This window comes from Danio rerio, chromosome 15 (genome assembly GCF_049306965.1).
Source record: "Danio rerio strain Tuebingen ecotype United States chromosome 15, GRCz12tu, whole genome shotgun sequence".
In the NCBI taxonomy this organism is placed as follows: domain Eukaryota; kingdom Metazoa; phylum Chordata; class Actinopteri; order Cypriniformes; family Danionidae; genus Danio; species Danio rerio.
This window is the reverse complement of record NC_133190.1, coordinates 44,492,501-44,510,789: the sequence shown is the minus strand read 5'-3', so window position 1 is coordinate 44,510,789 and position 18,289 is coordinate 44,492,501. Positions and strand designations below refer to the sequence as shown.

The window sequence follows — 18,289 nt, the reverse complement described above, 5'->3', positions numbered from 1 at the left end:
GACCACTGAGTGTATGTTGTATGTAATTTGCCACATTTATAAACTACTAGAAAATTTTATGTAAATTGCTTGAAAAGTGTTTAAATTTGACAGTGGAAAAGGTCAAATTTACGCTGATTTCATGACCTTTTTTGCCACTATTTACAGAGTAAAGCGCACGTGTAAAACGTTGAAAGCTACAATTAGAATCTGACGAAATCGTTTCACTTGTATGTAAAAGAGCACTGATCACGTGAAAGGAGTTTGGGGGAGGCGGGCTCTAGTGACGTCAACTGAAATTGACCAATAGACGCTTATGTTTTTCGCCCTCTGATTGGTCCATCGCCAGAGTGAACTGTGAGCCCCGCGTTTACGTCGCAGGAGTGAGAATGTGTGAATGTTCACGAAGATTATGAACTGCGAACGGGGAAAACGTGCACGCTTTTAACCCCCACTCCATCTGACCTGCAGTTTGGATTTTGACCCAGATCAGTGATATTCGGTCACTTCTTCTCCACAGGCTCGCTTTCAGAAGTTAAAGTGGAAGAAGCGACCGCGGATCGATCAGCGGAGGTTTGCTGGGGGTGTAACCGCGTTGAGACGTTCTGAGGTCGGTCACTGAGTGTAGGAGCGGCCGTTGGACTCACACCCACCCGCATGAGCTCCACACGGACTTTTATGACTCTGCTGCCCAGTCCGGTTGATCCCGGAGAGCATGAGCCGAGATGAGCCAGAGAGACACACTCGTGCATCTGTTTGCTGGAGGGTAGGTTAAGACGAGCTTTTTTTACTTCTCGAGTTTGTTTGACACGTAACGTTAACCTTACACAAACAAAAATTGAGATTGTTTAAAGTTGGTTTTATATTCACACATACGGACTTTCTCCATAATAATGTGATTTCAGAAAAGTATTATTTGCAAATTCTACATTGGAAATCGTATTATCAGCCAAATGACTATCAAAGTACAACATTGTACACAAATAAATAGTTCTAATGTTGTTTGGAGGTCATACTTGGATGTAACTTCAAACCGAATATTCAAAGTTCCATACTAATAAACAATACAGGGAAAATATAATGACGTGTGACTTTTATGAAACTTACTAACTTATTATTATTTGGTTTCTTTTGGGCAAACAATTAAAAATACTGATGCTATCCTAATCCTAAAAAGTAACAAATAAAACAACAAAAATAAATGTAATGTGAATGTGTGTGTTGTTTTCCAAAATTAAGTTAGGCCTAAGATTTTATTGTATAACTTTTTTTTTGAGGTAAAGTTGGTTTTATATTCACACATTCGCTCAATGACCATATTAAGGTAAAGCTGGTTTATTATTCACACATTTAGACTTTTTCCTTTATAATAAAACTTCACAAAAATGTTATTTGCAAATTTTAAATAGTGAAATTATAATAGCAGCCAATGAATATCAAAGTAAAACATTGTTTACAGTCAAATAAATAGTGCTAATGTTGTTGTGAAGTCATACATATGATTTTAGACTGAATATTCAAAGTATCATGGTAAACAATATAAGGTGTGTCACAAGTTGCCATTGAATTAATGTGCGAATATAAAACCAACTTTACCTCAGTAATGACCATTTGTCAAATGCTCCTTATATTGTTGACTATGGTACTTTGAATATTCGGACTGAATTCCATGTAAATGTGACTTCAAAACAACATTAGCACTATTTATTTGACTGAACTATTTTTGATAATAATTTTCTGCTAATGTGATTTCACTATGTAGAATTTGCGAAATGTCTGAATGTACGAATGTAAAACAAACTTTTTTACTCCTTGAGTTTTGTTTGACACATACACAAACAAAATAGATTTTAAAACTGAAATGGCTATGTTAGAACCTACTGTAAGGCTACTGCGAATGTTACAAATGTGTGTATATGTAAAATGTAACGGCTGTGTTACTTTTATTAACAAAATCTTTACACTATCTTAATCGCAAAAAGTAACCAAACATATAAAAAACTAATGTGAATGTGTGTGTTTTCTTCTAAGATTAAGATAGAATTAGGTTTGTAATATATAACTTGTTTGTTCATTTTAGGAAAATGCAATTTCAGTTTTTTTATTGTAGTTATTAAATAACTTACAATTATTTTTGTGTTTAATATTTATTTTCTTTGAGATTCAGAGCTTTTAAAAGTTATATGCTGAATTTTGTTTGCCTTTTTTAAGATTTAACTTTAATGCATTGAAATGAAACAAAGCTTGTTTCACAGTTTTTGTTATGAATATTTTCTGTTCAGTTGGAGTACATGTGGGTTATTACTTTATATTTTTATTTTACATAACAGAATTACTGTACCTAATGCTTCTGTCATCACCACTACACTAACCGTTTAAGATTTTAGAGAACAATTGAGCTTTTGTTTACTAATGATTAACATAAAAAGCTGGAATATCCAGCAGGATCACAGATTTATAATTTCGAGATCTACTTATGTTGTTAATTATAAATGATATATAACTGTAATAAGATACAGATGTCATTTTGTGCTAGTTTAATTAGTTTCCTCACAATGGTCTTCTTAAATTATTTATTAAAAAAATAAAAAATAAATAAAATTACTGTAGCGCATCATATACCATAAGGTCCAATATCATAACTTAATATAGGTATTATTTGCAAATTCTACATTAGAAATCATATGACTATCAAAGTACAACATTATTCACAGTCAAAAAAATAGTGCTAATGCTGTTTTGAAGTCATACTTACATGTGATTACAATCCGAATATTGAAAGTACCATAGTAAACTATATAGGGTAAATATAGGGAAAAACTTATTACTGTTGTTATTATTATTATTATCATTTGGTTTCTTTGGGTAAACAGTTAAAAATCTTCAGATTATCACATGTAAACATGACTTCAAAACAACATTAGCACAAATTAATTAATTGTAAACAATGTTGCACTTGGATAGTCATTGGCTGCTAATGTGATTTCCCTATCCAAAATTTGCAAAGAATACTTAATTTCTGAAGTTATATTATTAAGGAGAACGTCTAAATGTATGCATGTAAAACCAACCTTACATAAATAGCTTTTTTTTTTTTTTTTTTTTTTTTGCTCAAGTTTTGTTTGACACGTACACAAACCTAATATCTTTTACAACTGAACAGGCTATTGTAAGGCTTCTGCTAAAGTTACCACTTTGTGCATGTGAAATGTAATGGCTGTGTAACTTTTATGAAACTTATTATTATTTTGTGTTGGGTAGCAGTTAAAAATCTTAATCCTAAAAATGTAGCAAAACACATAAACTAATGTGAACGTGTGTGTTTTTCCCCTACGATTAAGATTGACTAGAAGTCTGTAATCTATTACTTTGTTATTCTTTTTAGGTAAATGCAATTTCAGTTTTTTTTTTTTTTGGTTGTTATAACTTACTTTTTTGTTCATTATTTCTTTTCTAATTTTCTTTGAGAGTGATATAGTGTGGGAATATAAATTGAAATAATCTATATAACTTCTTGTCTTAGAGTTTCACAAAAGTTTTGGTGCCGTGAGCCAGACAGAGAAATTCACAACAAGAGTTTAAAAAAAGTTATATGCTGGATTTTGTTTGGTGTTTTTTAATCTGTAACTTTAATGTCCTGAAAGGAAGCAAAGTCTGTTTACAGTTTTTCAAATGAATATTTTCTGTTCAATTGGAGTGCATGTGTGTTTATTTTTTTATTTTACATAACAAAATTACAGTACTTAATGCTTCTGTCATTACCACCACACCAATCGTTTAAGGTTTTAGAGAACAATTGAGTTTTTGTTAAATTATGATTTATGTAATTAGCTGGAATATCCAGCAGGATCACAGATTTATAATTTCGAGATCTATTTATGTTATTAATTATAAATGATATATATTTATATGTAATAAGTTATACATGGTATTTTGTGGCTAGTTTGTTGTCTTTACAATCTGAAAGTCTTATTAAAATAATTATTTAAAAAAAGAAAAATATAATTACTGTAATCTACTAGGGATGTAACGGTATCAGAATTTCACGGTTCGGTAATACCTCGGTATGAATGTCACGGTACGGTATTTATTGAATCATTTACAGGAAAAAAAAAACTTTTGAAAATACTCCAAAAAAGTGCCAAAAGTGTCAATGACATACAAATTAGCCATCTATCTGTTAGCTTTGAAACAGGAACTTCAATTTTAATAACAAAAAATTATTAAACCATGTAAAAAAATAAAGTTTCAATTTAGTATTGTTGAAAACTCATCACATTCAACATTTAATCACTCACTTAGATAGAGATGGGTTTAAAGGAAAATTATCATATAACTATAATCTGGTAAAAGCTGGTATCTCTGGGTATTTACAATGTCCCCTGCAACAGAAAAAAACCCTCTCATTTGGGACTGAGGTTTCTGGGACAAGAGAGATATGACTTGGCCCATGTTGACAGCAGTGGGGTAACGTTGTGCATTGTCTTTCCCCCACTTGAGAAGACAAACCATGAGTGAGATAGAGATCTCTTTGCGGTACAAGTCAATGTCTGCATCAATCTGAACAGTGCTGTGTTTCTGCAGTCCCCATGACTGTTATTAGTCGTATTCCCCAACTTGCAGGCACGTGCACACATAGGGCTCAACCTGTGCAGTGCACATGCCCTTTTTAGTCTTGGATAGAAAATGCCCTTCCAAAACGATCAAAAGTGCCCCCGCGACGCGACACAACCTCCGTCCAGTCCAGCCTCAGTCCAGTCCGCTTTACAATACGCGCGCCACAACACAGCTGATCAGAACGCGCGCGACAGCACCGCTATTCAGCACGCGCGCGGCGACAACACCCGCTTTAGGTTCGATCATTTCCATCTTTTTTTCATCTCCGCTACTAGCAGCACACTCCATTTCCGCATTACTGGATCTGTAGCGACAACAGACCGCAAAGGATTATGGCCACGCCGGGGCTGATGGGAAATGAAGTTTCAGCTACCTCCCGTTCGCTTCATTCGCCTGAGCAAATTTTCTCTGAAGATCTATAGTTTTACCGAGTCATGCGACTTCGGTAATATCGAAAAAATTTAATATTGCGGTATGACGGTATTTACAATACCGTTACATCCCTATAATCTACAGTATTCCAAAAATAGATTTAAAGCATAATCAAGTCCAATGTCGGATCTTAATATTTGAACAAAATATTGATTTTCTTTTTTTTAATATTATTATTATTATTATACATTATATATTATACATTTTATACATATACATTTCTATATTATAATATTATATTATACAAAGAGCAAATGAAGGTTGATTGCACCACATTTCAAAATTAGTTGCACTTTTGCCGGAAGTATAAATCTGATGAAACACAGGAATCAGTAGTTGTCGCAGTGTCATTTATGGCTGATAATGTCTCTCATGATTTGACTTTCAACACAACCTTCAGTCAATGAATCACTGACAGACACTTGATTTGTAATCAGGCAGAAAATCGAACATACCTAAAAATAAATGGCGTGTTGTGGAGTATGACTGTGCATAATGTAGCACCACAATCCTGAGAGCTCTTAAATTCAGCCACCAATATATTTACATTACAGTATACAGAATATATATTGACAGAAACATCAAGATATTTCCAAGCGTTATAGGTATTACATATAGAGCTGGGCTGATAAACGATATTATATCGAATCACAATAATTTAATTTGAATTTATTTTATTTAACAGGGACAATGCTCATTAATAAACAGTAGAACTGTAAATAAGCCAGAGTTAAGCCGCCTTTCCACTGCACGCGACATTTGGACACGACTGTCGGAATACACCCCCTTGTGGCAGTCGCAAATTTTCAGTTCTGGCGTGCACCATGGGAGAGAAGCTGTTCTCGCAGTGTCCGAAATAAAGGAGTGCAAAAGCAATTCATCTCAATGAATGAATGAATACTAGAAACTCAGACTTCTAAAATATTATAAGGAGTGTGGAGACAACATAAAACATTATAACATTATTGTTATAATCATTATTGTTAAACTGTCGTTTATTGTGTGCAGTGGAAAGGAGACTTTTGCCACAGATTTGAAAAGGCAACTTAAAATCAAAAAACACATCATCACTCATACAAAAAACAGTAAAGTTACATATGACAAAGCGATGAAACATGTAATAACAATTTCTTAAAATCTTAGACAAACGAATTACACATGATTACAAACTTGATTTGCTTTTAGCCATTTCTTTAACCTGTATTTAAATGTTGAATAATTTGTAGCACCCTTTTAATCCATAGGAAGTGTGTTCCAGAAATGACTGGCTCTAACTGAGAAGACTGATTGTACAAAAGTTGTACATCTAAACTGCACAGCACAGCCTCCCCTGTAAACTCCCCTGTTATTATTCTTGTGTGTCACAAACTTGCATAATGGAGGTGGAGCACATCCATTTAAAATTAAAAGAAAATGTAAAAATCATACAAGCATCAGCCAAATATTTCATACTATCAAAGCTCAGTAAATATTGTTTTTGTGTTATATTACAATGACTTCTGATCAAATACTTTAAGTGCCTGTTTATAAAGTGATTCAACTGATTTAAAACCAACTAGTAAGACAATATGTAATATGAGGAAAAATCATGGAGTGCATAAAAAGTTGTGCTGCTTTATTAGTCAAGTAAGGTTGTGCCTGAAGTTGGCCTGATTTAATTTGAACAATTTTAGTGACCTTCTTGGCATGCTTTTGGAATGTCAATTGTGAATCTAAAATTAGACCTAAATATTTAAAATCAGAGACAACCCTGAGCTTATCTCCTTTAACAAATACATCAGGATGATGGTTAACTGTCAATGATTGTGAGAAGAACATATAAACCGTTTTACTTGTATTCAAATTAAAATATGATTCACACAACCAATCAGAGACATGAACTAGTGCCTCGGTTAAATAATTTGCTGCCAGCTGTTTGTTTTTCGTATGCACATACAGAATAGAACTGTGTCATCAGCATACATCTGAATATTAATAGTAGGACAGACTTGTGGGAGGTCATTTATATACAGACTAAGCAGGATGGGGCCCAAAACGGTTCCTTGAGGAACTCCACAATTACTGATTCTGTATACTGATTGACTATTAATAAGGCGCACACAATTTATGCCAAAAACAATTATATGCTCTAGACTTTTGCACTCTCTATTGATCTAAAAGCCAACTAAACAGCAGAAATGTGCAACAATGGACATCTAATAGTGTGTTGATGTTAGAAATGTACCGAATTTTTGCCCACAGAAAATTTATCAGCTGAAAATGTTACGCCATTTAATGGACCCTCTTGTTTTTGTGGCTTCAGGCATTGTTGGGGTACTCCTAAATCTGAAAGCATTAACAACTTTTATAGAAATATGTATTGTTATTGTTTAATATGGAAAATAATTATTGAGATTGCATTTTGCCACATCTCCCAGCCCTAATTACAGAAAATTAAAATGGAAAGTAGTAATTTAATGTAAGTGCTTTCCTGAATTCGATTTGTCATGCCTTGTAATAATATTCTGTGCCCATAGTGATAGTAGTCAATGCTCTAAAAATATCTGTCCTCACATAAACCAGATCTGCGTTTTAAATAGAATTATTGATTGGCTCTTCATTAACTCTCTGTGTAACTCAGGGATGTCCAGCTCAGTCCTAGAAGGCTGGTGTCCTGCAGATTTTATGGCCCGTTTCCAAAGAGTGGTACGGTACAGTTTGGTACGCTTTTATGGCCGTTTCCACTGTCAATACTAAAACCATACCGTACCACTTTTTCTGGACCCTTTTGAAAGGGTACCAAAAGGTGGAGCTACACGCGCAGCCGAACGCTGATTGGTTACCAAGATATGTCACAAGCTTGTGGAGCTAGACAGAATGTAAACAAAGGATCCGCCATGTACTAATACACAGCCGAGAGATTACATGGACATACCATATGCATATAATAACGAGCCATGGATGACCCGAGCTCAAACAAACCGTGTCGACGTCTTGATGAACAGACACAGTGCAAAGAAGAACAAAATCTGCCGTGTCCTGTTGTTGCTTTACGAGCCCGTCTAAAAGTGTGAGCGGTATTCACTTTCTACCGGGAGCATGCGATCACATCTATATTTGATATAACGAACTTCTTGAGCTAATGATAAAAATGTGTGCATGATTGTTGAAGTGTCTTCGTCATCTGATCCATTCAGAAAGAAAAGGTCAAGCGCGAGAGTAAAGCGCGGTAAAAAAGGATAAACACAGCAAAACACAGGAGCAAAAGTGTTCAACAACCTGAATCATGAACAAACTGCCATGTTTATCTTTGCTTTTTGGACTATTATGAACTGGGAATGACAAAGACTCTCTAACAGAGTTTGCATGTGCTGGTGAAGATTACAGACACAGATGAGAGGTTTGCGCTGACTGTGGGCTATATTGCGTGTGTTTTTGAACTTAAATTAGTCCTAAATGTATGATGTGTGTGGTTTTTCTGTAATTAATAATATATTAGAGACCGTAAGGGGCTGTATGTGTTCATATATGTTGCATTTATGTATTTATTTTGTATAATTGCAGACGTTACAGTAGCCTATTTTGCACTGTCATTGATCTGCAGTTATAATCTACTCCTGTCCATAGAAAAGTTAGTAATAAACATTTATAAACAAGTATTTATGTGTATAAAGCATCTGTTTTGTGAGAAGTGCTTCTCATATGATATGTAAGAGACAGCTTTACTGTAGACATTTATTCGAGCGAGCATGACGTCAACTTAAACTTCATGTCGTACACCACGCCCAACAAAAAGGTACCCTTTGTGGTGGAAACGCAAGCATGATAAAGGTGACCCGTACCAACCCGAACCATACTGTACTGTACCAGTCAGTGGAAACACGAGGCATTAGCTCCAACTTGCCTCAACATAACTGCAAGAGTGTTTCTAGAAAGCCTAGTAAGAGCTTGATTAGCTAGCTTAGGTGTGTCTGAGTGGGGTAGAAACTAAACTTTTTCAGGACCGAGTTTGGACACCCCTGGTCTAACTGAACTCATTAAATGTTGGCTTTTGATTTATGTTTGTCTCATCTTCTCATGTTATTACTAGCTTTTATTTCCATAGTATTATGATAAAAGTACTCATATGATTTTAAAAGGCTAGTTTGCCTCACAATGGTAATTCTGTAATGATTTACTCTCCCTTCACTTGTTTCATGCCTACTTTACTTTCCTCTTTCTCTTGAAAACAAAATAAGATATGTTAGAGAAGTCTGAAAACTTGTAAATATTAATAGGTCTGTCACAATAATCAATTATGTTCCCCAAAAGCATATCTGCTATTGTAGATTTGTCATATAATATGCATCTCACCTCAAGCCAATGCTGTTTTTCCATTGGAAAACACTCCTATCAGGTTTTTCCCGGCACGTGAGGCATGGCTTTGGGTTTCTGTGTTTGCTGACCCACATCTTCCAGCACGAGTGCGACTGTTGGAGATGATTAACAACAACTCACCTTTCACATTAGAGCTGAAACTCTATCACCCACGATCTAAATCTGTGTTGTGAGGTTCAACTCCACACATGTGGCTTTCAGATAAGGAGTCGTAGCATGACTGACCCACATGACTGCCCCACATTGAGAGGTCAAACTTTGGACCATTGCTGACAGGGCTGCACGATATTGGAAAAACTTTACATTGCATATAATATATACATATAACAAACAAACTAATCAAAAACACTTATAATGGAGCAAATATTCAAGTGAAATGAGAAATGCTTTATGATTTTCTGGCAAGTCTTAAAAGTATACAGATATGTAAAAATATAAAATTACAAAGCATGTTATTTATAATATAAATAATTCAATAAATGTAATCATTATTATATAGTTACAAATGGTACAATTTCTCGTGCCTGAATGCTTTAAACTCTCAAAATGCTGCCACAGTTACAGGCTTTTAGTCAAGTCTAGTTGAGCTTTATTGTCTTTCTGTTATATGCTTGGACCTAAAGTGGAGCGAAATGTCGGGTCTCGCAGGACCGTGTGCAACATGAGTAATTATCATTTAAATAATTATAAATATAAACAACAGTGGACATGTTTTAAATCTATTCAGACTGGAGCGGTAATCCAGCTATACACATACTATAAATAGTTACGGCTGGTTTATACTTCAGTGTCAAGTGATCGGTGTGACCCCTTGCATGTTGCCATGCATTTATACTTCTGGGCGCTGTTTGTGTTGCTCTGCAATAACACTTCCGAAACACTAGCTGGCAGTAGGTTTTTATGTTCCTCTGTGTCGAGTTTTTTCGTTGATGTTTTGTTTTTTTCTGAACGCTACCTTAATGTACAAGTAGCTTAAACTCGATCAGTTTGAAGCGGAAATCGGCGGATGTGCAACAACTTAAATCATAAGGTAAACACGAAGCAAAAGTTTCCATCCGGAGCTCATTCACAGGACTCGACACTTGTAAACACTCGCTCCAATGAGTTTGCGTGGCTCTAGTCCCGCCTACACTCGTTGGCGCTATTAAGTAGGCATGGGCCAATATAAGATTCTGACGGTATGATAGACTTGGATAAAATATCACGGTTTCAGGGTCAAATATATTATTTTTAAATGTCTGGGTAAAAAACAAAAACTTTTATACCTTTTAAACGCAGTATATTTTATTTTGAGAAACATTTCAAATATTTTGGAGCAGTAAACGTGCCAGGCTAAATGAATTATTGACTTCTATGGTCTTGAATTGTTTAAATGTAAATTTAATTTAAAACAGCATCTTTTCTGCTGGAGATATTGTTGTCCTAAAAACAAAACAAATAAACGTAAATAAAAAATCGTACACATGTGGCTTTCAGATAAGGAGTCGTAGCATGACTGACCCAGATGACTGCCCCACATTGAGAGGTCAAACTTTGGACCGTTGCTGACAGGGCTGCTCGATATTGAAAATTTTTTACATTGCATATAATATATACATATAACAAACAAACAAACTAGTCAAAAACACTTATAATGGAGCTATAATGGAATGGTATTGCAGAAAATTTTAAAACCTTGACTTTTCCAAATCGTGGAATACTTTAAACGGTTTTCTTCCCATGCCTACTACCAAGCTGACTAATCACAGAGCTTGCGCTATGCGTCATTGTGACGTGTAGTTAAATTTTTTTCAGAGGTGTGAGGTGCGAGGGCTTTAACTATACACATAGATGTAGACATACTATACAAAACATGTATTTAAGGTTGAAAATGTAAGTAGCACAACTTGATTTTTGGTGGATTCAGTTTCCTCACGATCGGCGTCTAGCGTTCTCCAGCCTCCAGTGCCTAGACTACAGCTCTGTGCAAGAAGTTCGGCCAGAGGAGAAATGGTCGTGCTCAGCTGAGCCTGGTTTCCCTCGAGGTTTTTTCTTTCACTTTTGTCTATTGGTGAAGTTTGTTCCTCACCACTGGCTTGTTTGCTTTGGGACTTGTGGAGCTCCTCATCGATGGATTTGCTCTTCAGTGTTTGGACTTTCAGCAGTAAAAATTAAACCACGCTGAGCTAAACTAAATTAAGCTTTAACTCTGAAATCTGGATTGACAGTTTCAATTTACTAAAACTTTAACGTTTAGCTGCTTTGACACGATCTACATCGTAAAAGCGCTACAGAAATAAAGATAAATTGAATTAAATACATTCACAGGTAAACATAGTGTTTCTTATTGAGTTGTAAGATGGAGTTTAAGTAAAGTGTGTGGTGCATATAGAGAGAAGAGTTTTTCTACAGGTGGTTTGTCAAGCCCACTCACTTGTGCTCAAAGATACACAATGTTTTTCTACAGATACAGAGTAAATATGAGAAAGTGTCTGGTCCAAATGTGCACTAGAAAGAGATGAAAGTGGGATTTCTACTGTCAAGCCCACTTACCAGTGTGAGGAACACTCATAATTCAGGATTCTTACAGGTGCTGGAAATCCTGGAAAATTCTTGATTTTTAATATAGTGTTTTCAAGGTTAGAAAAGTGCTTGGATTTTGGACAAAGTGCTTGAACCTGCTTGAATTTGCAGGGCTTGAAATCGTGACTGTTTTGGTTGCATACAAGCACTATTTTGTCTATGTGACCTCAATATACATGTTTTAATTTTGTCTATGTGACCTACATTTATAATATGTGATCCCAAATATATTTGGGAGCATTTATGCGAGTGCATAAATTGTTGTCGTGCGACCAGTTTTCATTGCAAAATGTTTACCGAATGCGCGCATTTGTGGAGCTAATAATAAGCCGAAATAATCTGAATTTGAATTGTGTTAAATTAAATTATTAAAAATTTTGAGTTAATAATACTGATTATGTCCTATTAGAAATGTTTTGAATTTGTATTTCTTAACTTGATTATTAAACGTCTGAAATTTAAGACAACTTAATTTTATAAGTCAGATTTTTATAGACATATTTTTAAACCTGAAACGACAATCCAATGTTTGTAAAGAAAAAATAGCAATGCACATGAATCATGAATATCATGAACGACTGGTCATGAAAGGTTGGTACTACACCCAAACAAAATCTGACTGTAAGCTCATTTCTTGAGATATCAACTTTTGTAGAAAGAGACCAAACCTAAAAGTATACTTCATCCATAACTAAACTTTTTTTACATTTATTTTTTAATCGTTTTTTGGGTGAACTATCCCAATAAATCCATGCTCTAAAGTGCTCAACAATTTTTCGTTTTTTAAAATAGCACAATAGATTGAAATGTGAAAAAGTACATACAATATAAATAAACGTATTTAACCGTGGTTATTAGGTGCGGAAAAGCATACAAATGTACCTTGAAAGTGCTGGAATTTAAAGTTGAAAAAAGTGTAAGAACCCTAATAATTGCATAATGGTTTGAGGTTGAAAACACATGCACATGATAAACTCTCCTAAAAATAAAGTATAAATATAAAATTTCATGTGTTTTGGCTGGTGTTGACCAAATCCTAACATTGCATGTGGTGCTATGTGTCTATTTTGCTTGCACACATTGTGATATCGATGTTGAATTGATATATTGTGCGGTCATAATTGGTGGGAGAGCTTTGCATGTACAAAAAACATGATATCCTCTCACTGATCTTCACTGTTTGTCTGCTTTCCTTTCTCAGATGTGGAGGCACGGTGGGTGCGATCCTGACATGTCCATTAGAGGTGGTGAAGACGAGGCTTCAGTCTTCCTCAATAACGCTCTGCATCTCTGAGGTGCATCTGAGCACTGTTAATGGAGCCAGCGTGGCCCGTGTGGCCCCTCCGGGACCCCTTCACTGCCTCAGGTATGCGTGTAGACTTAAAATCTTATGCATATTGTAAGTGGCGTGTAAGTGCTTTTTAAAAATAGTTCTTGAAAGATTTGAATTACATTGATGTACTATATCATGGGATGCATGACAATATTGTTTAGTAGCAGCATGGAATGGATAAATTGCTTGGGGAAAATAAAAATGTGCATATAAATTATAACACATTTATATTTACATCAAGATGCATCAACAATCATTTCATACACAATTTAAAGTGCTTTACATAAACGGGAATAAAAGAAACAAGAAAATAAAAACAATGTAGAATAAAATGAATTAAACAGATTAAAATATGTTAAACAGGTTATAAAAGAATAAAAATAGAAAAGAAAGACATAATAGTGCGATCTGTGGGACGTAGCACAGTGCTCATTCAGTAAAGGCACAGCTAAACAGATGTGTTTACAGTCTTGATTTCGCCTTGCTTTGACTGAACCCTTGGAATTTCTAGTTTATATGATCCTAAAGATCTGAGTGATCTATTTGGTTCGTATACAGTGAGCATATCTGTAATGTACTGCAATCCCAGGCCATTTAGTGATTTATAGACAAGCAATAATACCTAAAATCTATTGTGAATGTAACTGGGAGCCAGTGTAAAGACCAGGTGTAATGTGCTCTGATTTTCTGGTTCTGGTCAGAATCCTGAACGTAGCGTTATGGATGAGCTGCAAGTGTCTTGATTTGTCTTTTTGGCCAGTGAGGAGGCTGTTACAGTAATCCACCCTGCTGCTGATAAAAGTATGAACAAGTCCTCACTGGATAAATAATCAATTATAGGAAATAAAAACATTTTGTTTATTTAGTTTCTTTCAGACAAAATGTAAAGTTATGTGGTTGTACCACACACACACACACACACACACACACACACACACACACACACACACACACACACCAATCATCATCAGTTATGTGGTTGTCCAATACCTACACACATCGAAAAAAGAAAGGAAAGTTTTGTATTTTCTAACTGGGACAAGAAGGCTTCTTTAAATTATTACAAAATATTTTCATGACATTAGATGTAATTATTAATAGTATTTCTTTATTTTTTTATGCGTCATGAATACCAAATGCTAAATTGACTATTTACTATTTTATTTGGACAATTGAGTTCAATAAATGAATAAGCAATAAAAGAACAGCAGAATCCCAATAAAAAGTAGGAATAGTAAATTTGTTCTTTAGTAGTGGCAGATTAATATTTACATATTTAATTGCCTTTATTTCAACATGCAATAAATAATACAATTTCACAAACTACTAAATTAGTTTGGCCCTGTCCAAACGAACACGGGTATTTGGCTGTTTGTCCACACGAAAAACAGTGTCAGGTGACTGAAAACTCCGGCCAGGGTGAAGATTTTCCAAAATTCCTGCTACAGTGTGGTCAAGTGAAGGCTATAACCATGGTTTTAGCCTCATAATGTCAGCGACCAAACACGGAAAATGTGAATGCAGTCGCGTATTCTGACTTGTTTAACCATCGGACGGTAATCCACCTCTGTACTCACGTTTGGATTTACCAGAATGTAATTTACTCACAAAATGTACTTAATACACCGTTTGATGTAAACTCAGTATAAAAATGTCATTATCGCCACCTGTTGGTTCAACATGCCCATCATCACAGTGCGTTTTTGCGTTTTTCATGTGGACAGAGATTTTTTTTTATTAAACAAAAGTTGTAAAAATACCTTTTAAAACAAAATTCTTTATAAAAATACCCATGTACATGTGAACATGACCTTAATCTCAAAAAATGCCATGTTGATATTCAGACGAAGCAACAAAATTAAAAGTAGCATAACTATTCTTTCAAACTTGCGATGCAATTTTTCTTTTTCCTTATTTAGTGCCATTTTAACATATATTTATTTTTGTTCATTACAAACAAATCCAGTCAGCACTCATTTATCATATCTCAGTACTCACAAACCCAAATGAATTGTCTGTACAGTTTATTTGTTCATATTAGCAAAGACTAGAACATGTACTCATCTTGATTTATCATGTCAGGTTTAGTGCTGGAGACCGGCTACACCCTGTACTGGAATAGTCTGAATGTTACCTCCGAATGTTGTGAGAATGTTGAGTTTGCGTTGAGTTGGCTCAGCGTTTTGTAAACATTTGCACAATATGGTTTAAGGGTCTGTCCTCGCAACCAAAGCACACACCCCTTTTGGTTGTCCTTTCCAAAAATATGACCCTATTTTTGTTTTTGTGGCTACATACAGGCAGAAGCCAAGATGAATTGGAGATTGTTGGTTGTTTTCCAACTAGGAATTGTAGTTCAATGGTTGATTACCTGTTATATAAGATGTAAATGTATACATTACCAAGGCAGAAGGTATGTTGAGGTCTGTAATCCCCTCTCTTTGCCTCTTTCTTTCTGTTTTCTTTATAAAGCAACTATTCTCTGAGGTTTCTACTCCCCCTTGACCAACCAATCACTGCCCTCACACCAACTTGCACTGATTTTTGGCACTTTGCTCTTGCTTAAAGAGTGTGTGTGTGTGTGGCTCTGTAGTTTTCAAAACGGCCCTCTAGTCTGTTTGGTTTAACTTGAGTCATACATCACAGAAAGTTACCAGATTCTTAGTATGAAGACATTTAGATTCACTTAGTTTGGTTTCATCAATCTAATCAAGTAGGTAAATGGTTCTGACGTCATGCACTCTCCCTTAATGGGTTATCGTTTGTTACGTAATCGGCCAATGTTTGTCTTTTTGACACGTGAATGTGCATCTGAGTATCTTGGACTTTGAATGCTCAGCCTTTGACGGCAACCACAAAGATATCGGAAACGTTTTCACCTCTTTCTGAAAGTTGATAAATGGGTTAATTTGCCACTTTATGTCAGTTTTTGTGGGTCAAAGTAGTATTTTATGTAGCATTGGAAAAACCTAAAAAACACAATAGCTATGATTCCCTTCAAAGATAATTGAAACATATGTGCAAAACTGTAATATTGAATAAAACATTTGCGAATAAAGCAGCTAAAGGAGTCCTCCACATAAATAAATACAGCCTACGCCACGACATGCGAAAGTATTCTTCTATATGTTTTTATCGAAGTTGTTGACAATACTTATCCAGCCACAGAATTTGGAATGTAGATTGTAATAAATGTGTAAACAAAGCTGTTATTAGCTGCAGTTAGCGCTTCTGCCTTCTGATGTCTTTGGGACAGAAGCAGCTACAAATGCTAACTTTTTTAATAAAAGTGAAGCCTCAACCAAAAGCCCGGCCTATTTTTGGTTTACAAATACAAGCGCAGCCGTTTAGAGCTCATTTCTCGTTAACGATGTTAGAATTTACCTGTATTTTGGAATTGATGTGTGGATGGTACTTTCCGGGAAAATTCCAAACCGTCCTTGCCTGTGTGAACAGCACATATTTGAATTTACTGCTAATGTCGTTCTGGTAATCTCGGATATTTACTGGTATCACTGTGCAAAAGCAGCTAAAGAGAACAAAATTATCACTTTCTCATAAACTGGCACCAGATATCAAAAGGAAAATGGAGTTTTCTGGGATAGAAGAAGCCACTGTGGGTCTTTTGTGCGTGAAACACATTTTGGTGGCACAAATGCTTGACAGTTCTGCAGGTGATAACAATATAATATTAATAATACTAAACAATTTTGATGACAAACTTTGACTAAGGGAGTTTAGAATGACCAAAACCAGGGTGTCCGCTGGGTCTTAAAGTCCAACTAATTCTCACCCCGAAGGCGTCAAAAACTGAAGTATGGTCACGCACCTTGCACCTCAATATAAGGACGCCGAAGGTGCCCCCTGGCGTCACTATACCAACTCAAGAGGAATTCCATTGCTTTCAATGGTTTGCTTTAGGCGTGAAATGGAGACGCAAAGCTTCGTATAGTTACCAATAGATGTCAATGCAATATTTTGAACCTGGTTTACGCCTATTATCGCAGTTTTTTATTTTTATTTAAAAATATGTGATTTTTGTTTTGTTCATAAAGCGTCTGTAAACAGGGTCGAGACAACTTAACACCATGTTAAGGTCAAAATTGTTAGCCCCTTTAAGCTATATATTTTTTCTAAACTGGGCAATCAAATATAATTTCACTCATTAAATATAAAGTAAATAATAACATATTTATCAACACCAACTAATCTCCAATAAAAATAAAAAAACATTTATTCAGCATTAACCTATACCACTTATTGTTGCGGGCCTTATTTGGGATAGAGTTAAACTCATCAGTGTACTCACCGATATTGCATTTTGACCAATAGCTGAGCAATGTTAAACTCACTGTTGAATGGAAGTCACATTGACCGAGGTATATTCCTATTTACAGTTGTCTCGACACTGTTTACAGATGCTTTTCATCAATTATGCCACGGTCGCACTAGAGTTTAAGCAATGTAAAATTCTGTTGTACGTCACTGTTAAAATGGGTGGGATTAAACAAGATGATTAGACAAAAAGTGAGCGATTGGTCCATATTTTAAATTTCTGTACAGAGAGGTCATGTTTTGATCTTTGATTGGTCTCAAGGAATCACATGATGTGATTTCGCAGTTCAGAGTTCACCAAGCTTGAACTTTCCAACACAGCGAAACTTATCACATGAGCATGTGTTTCCAGTCTGTTGCAGTCGCATGCATATGAATGGAAGTCGAAATATGCTGTGTGGCCACCGCTTTAGTCTTTTAAATCAAGACATGACGAACTTTAATTATACAAGATGCAATATTGGACACACTACTTAAAGGAGAAGTTGCTCCAAAATATCAGTATTGCAGTAATATCCTAAATGTAAAACACAAACTATTGCAATGTCCTGATTTTTTACTGTTTTTCTACATTGTAAAGCACTGCAGAAACAAAATAATAAAATACAAATGAATGTTATTATGAGATAAGTGTTATCTGGAGAGACTTTGAAGGAATTATTTTTAAATGTGATT

General features: G+C 35.2%; 1 protein-coding gene across 3 annotated transcripts in view; it reads left to right on the top strand.

The window, feature by feature from the left end:
• The first annotated feature begins 358 nt into the window (after window positions 1-358).
• The window catches only part of slc25a36b (solute carrier family 25 member 36b), a 39,681-nt gene continuing 21,750 nt past the window's right edge, over window positions 359-18,289 (top strand). For all 3 annotated transcript variants that reach the window (XR_012391056.1, XR_011006362.1, XM_681507.8), the window contains exons 1-2: window positions 359-745; window positions 13,148-13,312. Coding sequence is in view for 1 of the 3 variants with exons in the window: in XM_681507.8 (XP_686599.4) it covers window positions 705-745; window positions 13,148-13,312 (206 nt within the window). In the remaining 2 variants the exon portion in view is untranslated. The remainder of the gene's footprint in view (window positions 746-13,147; window positions 13,313-18,289) is intronic.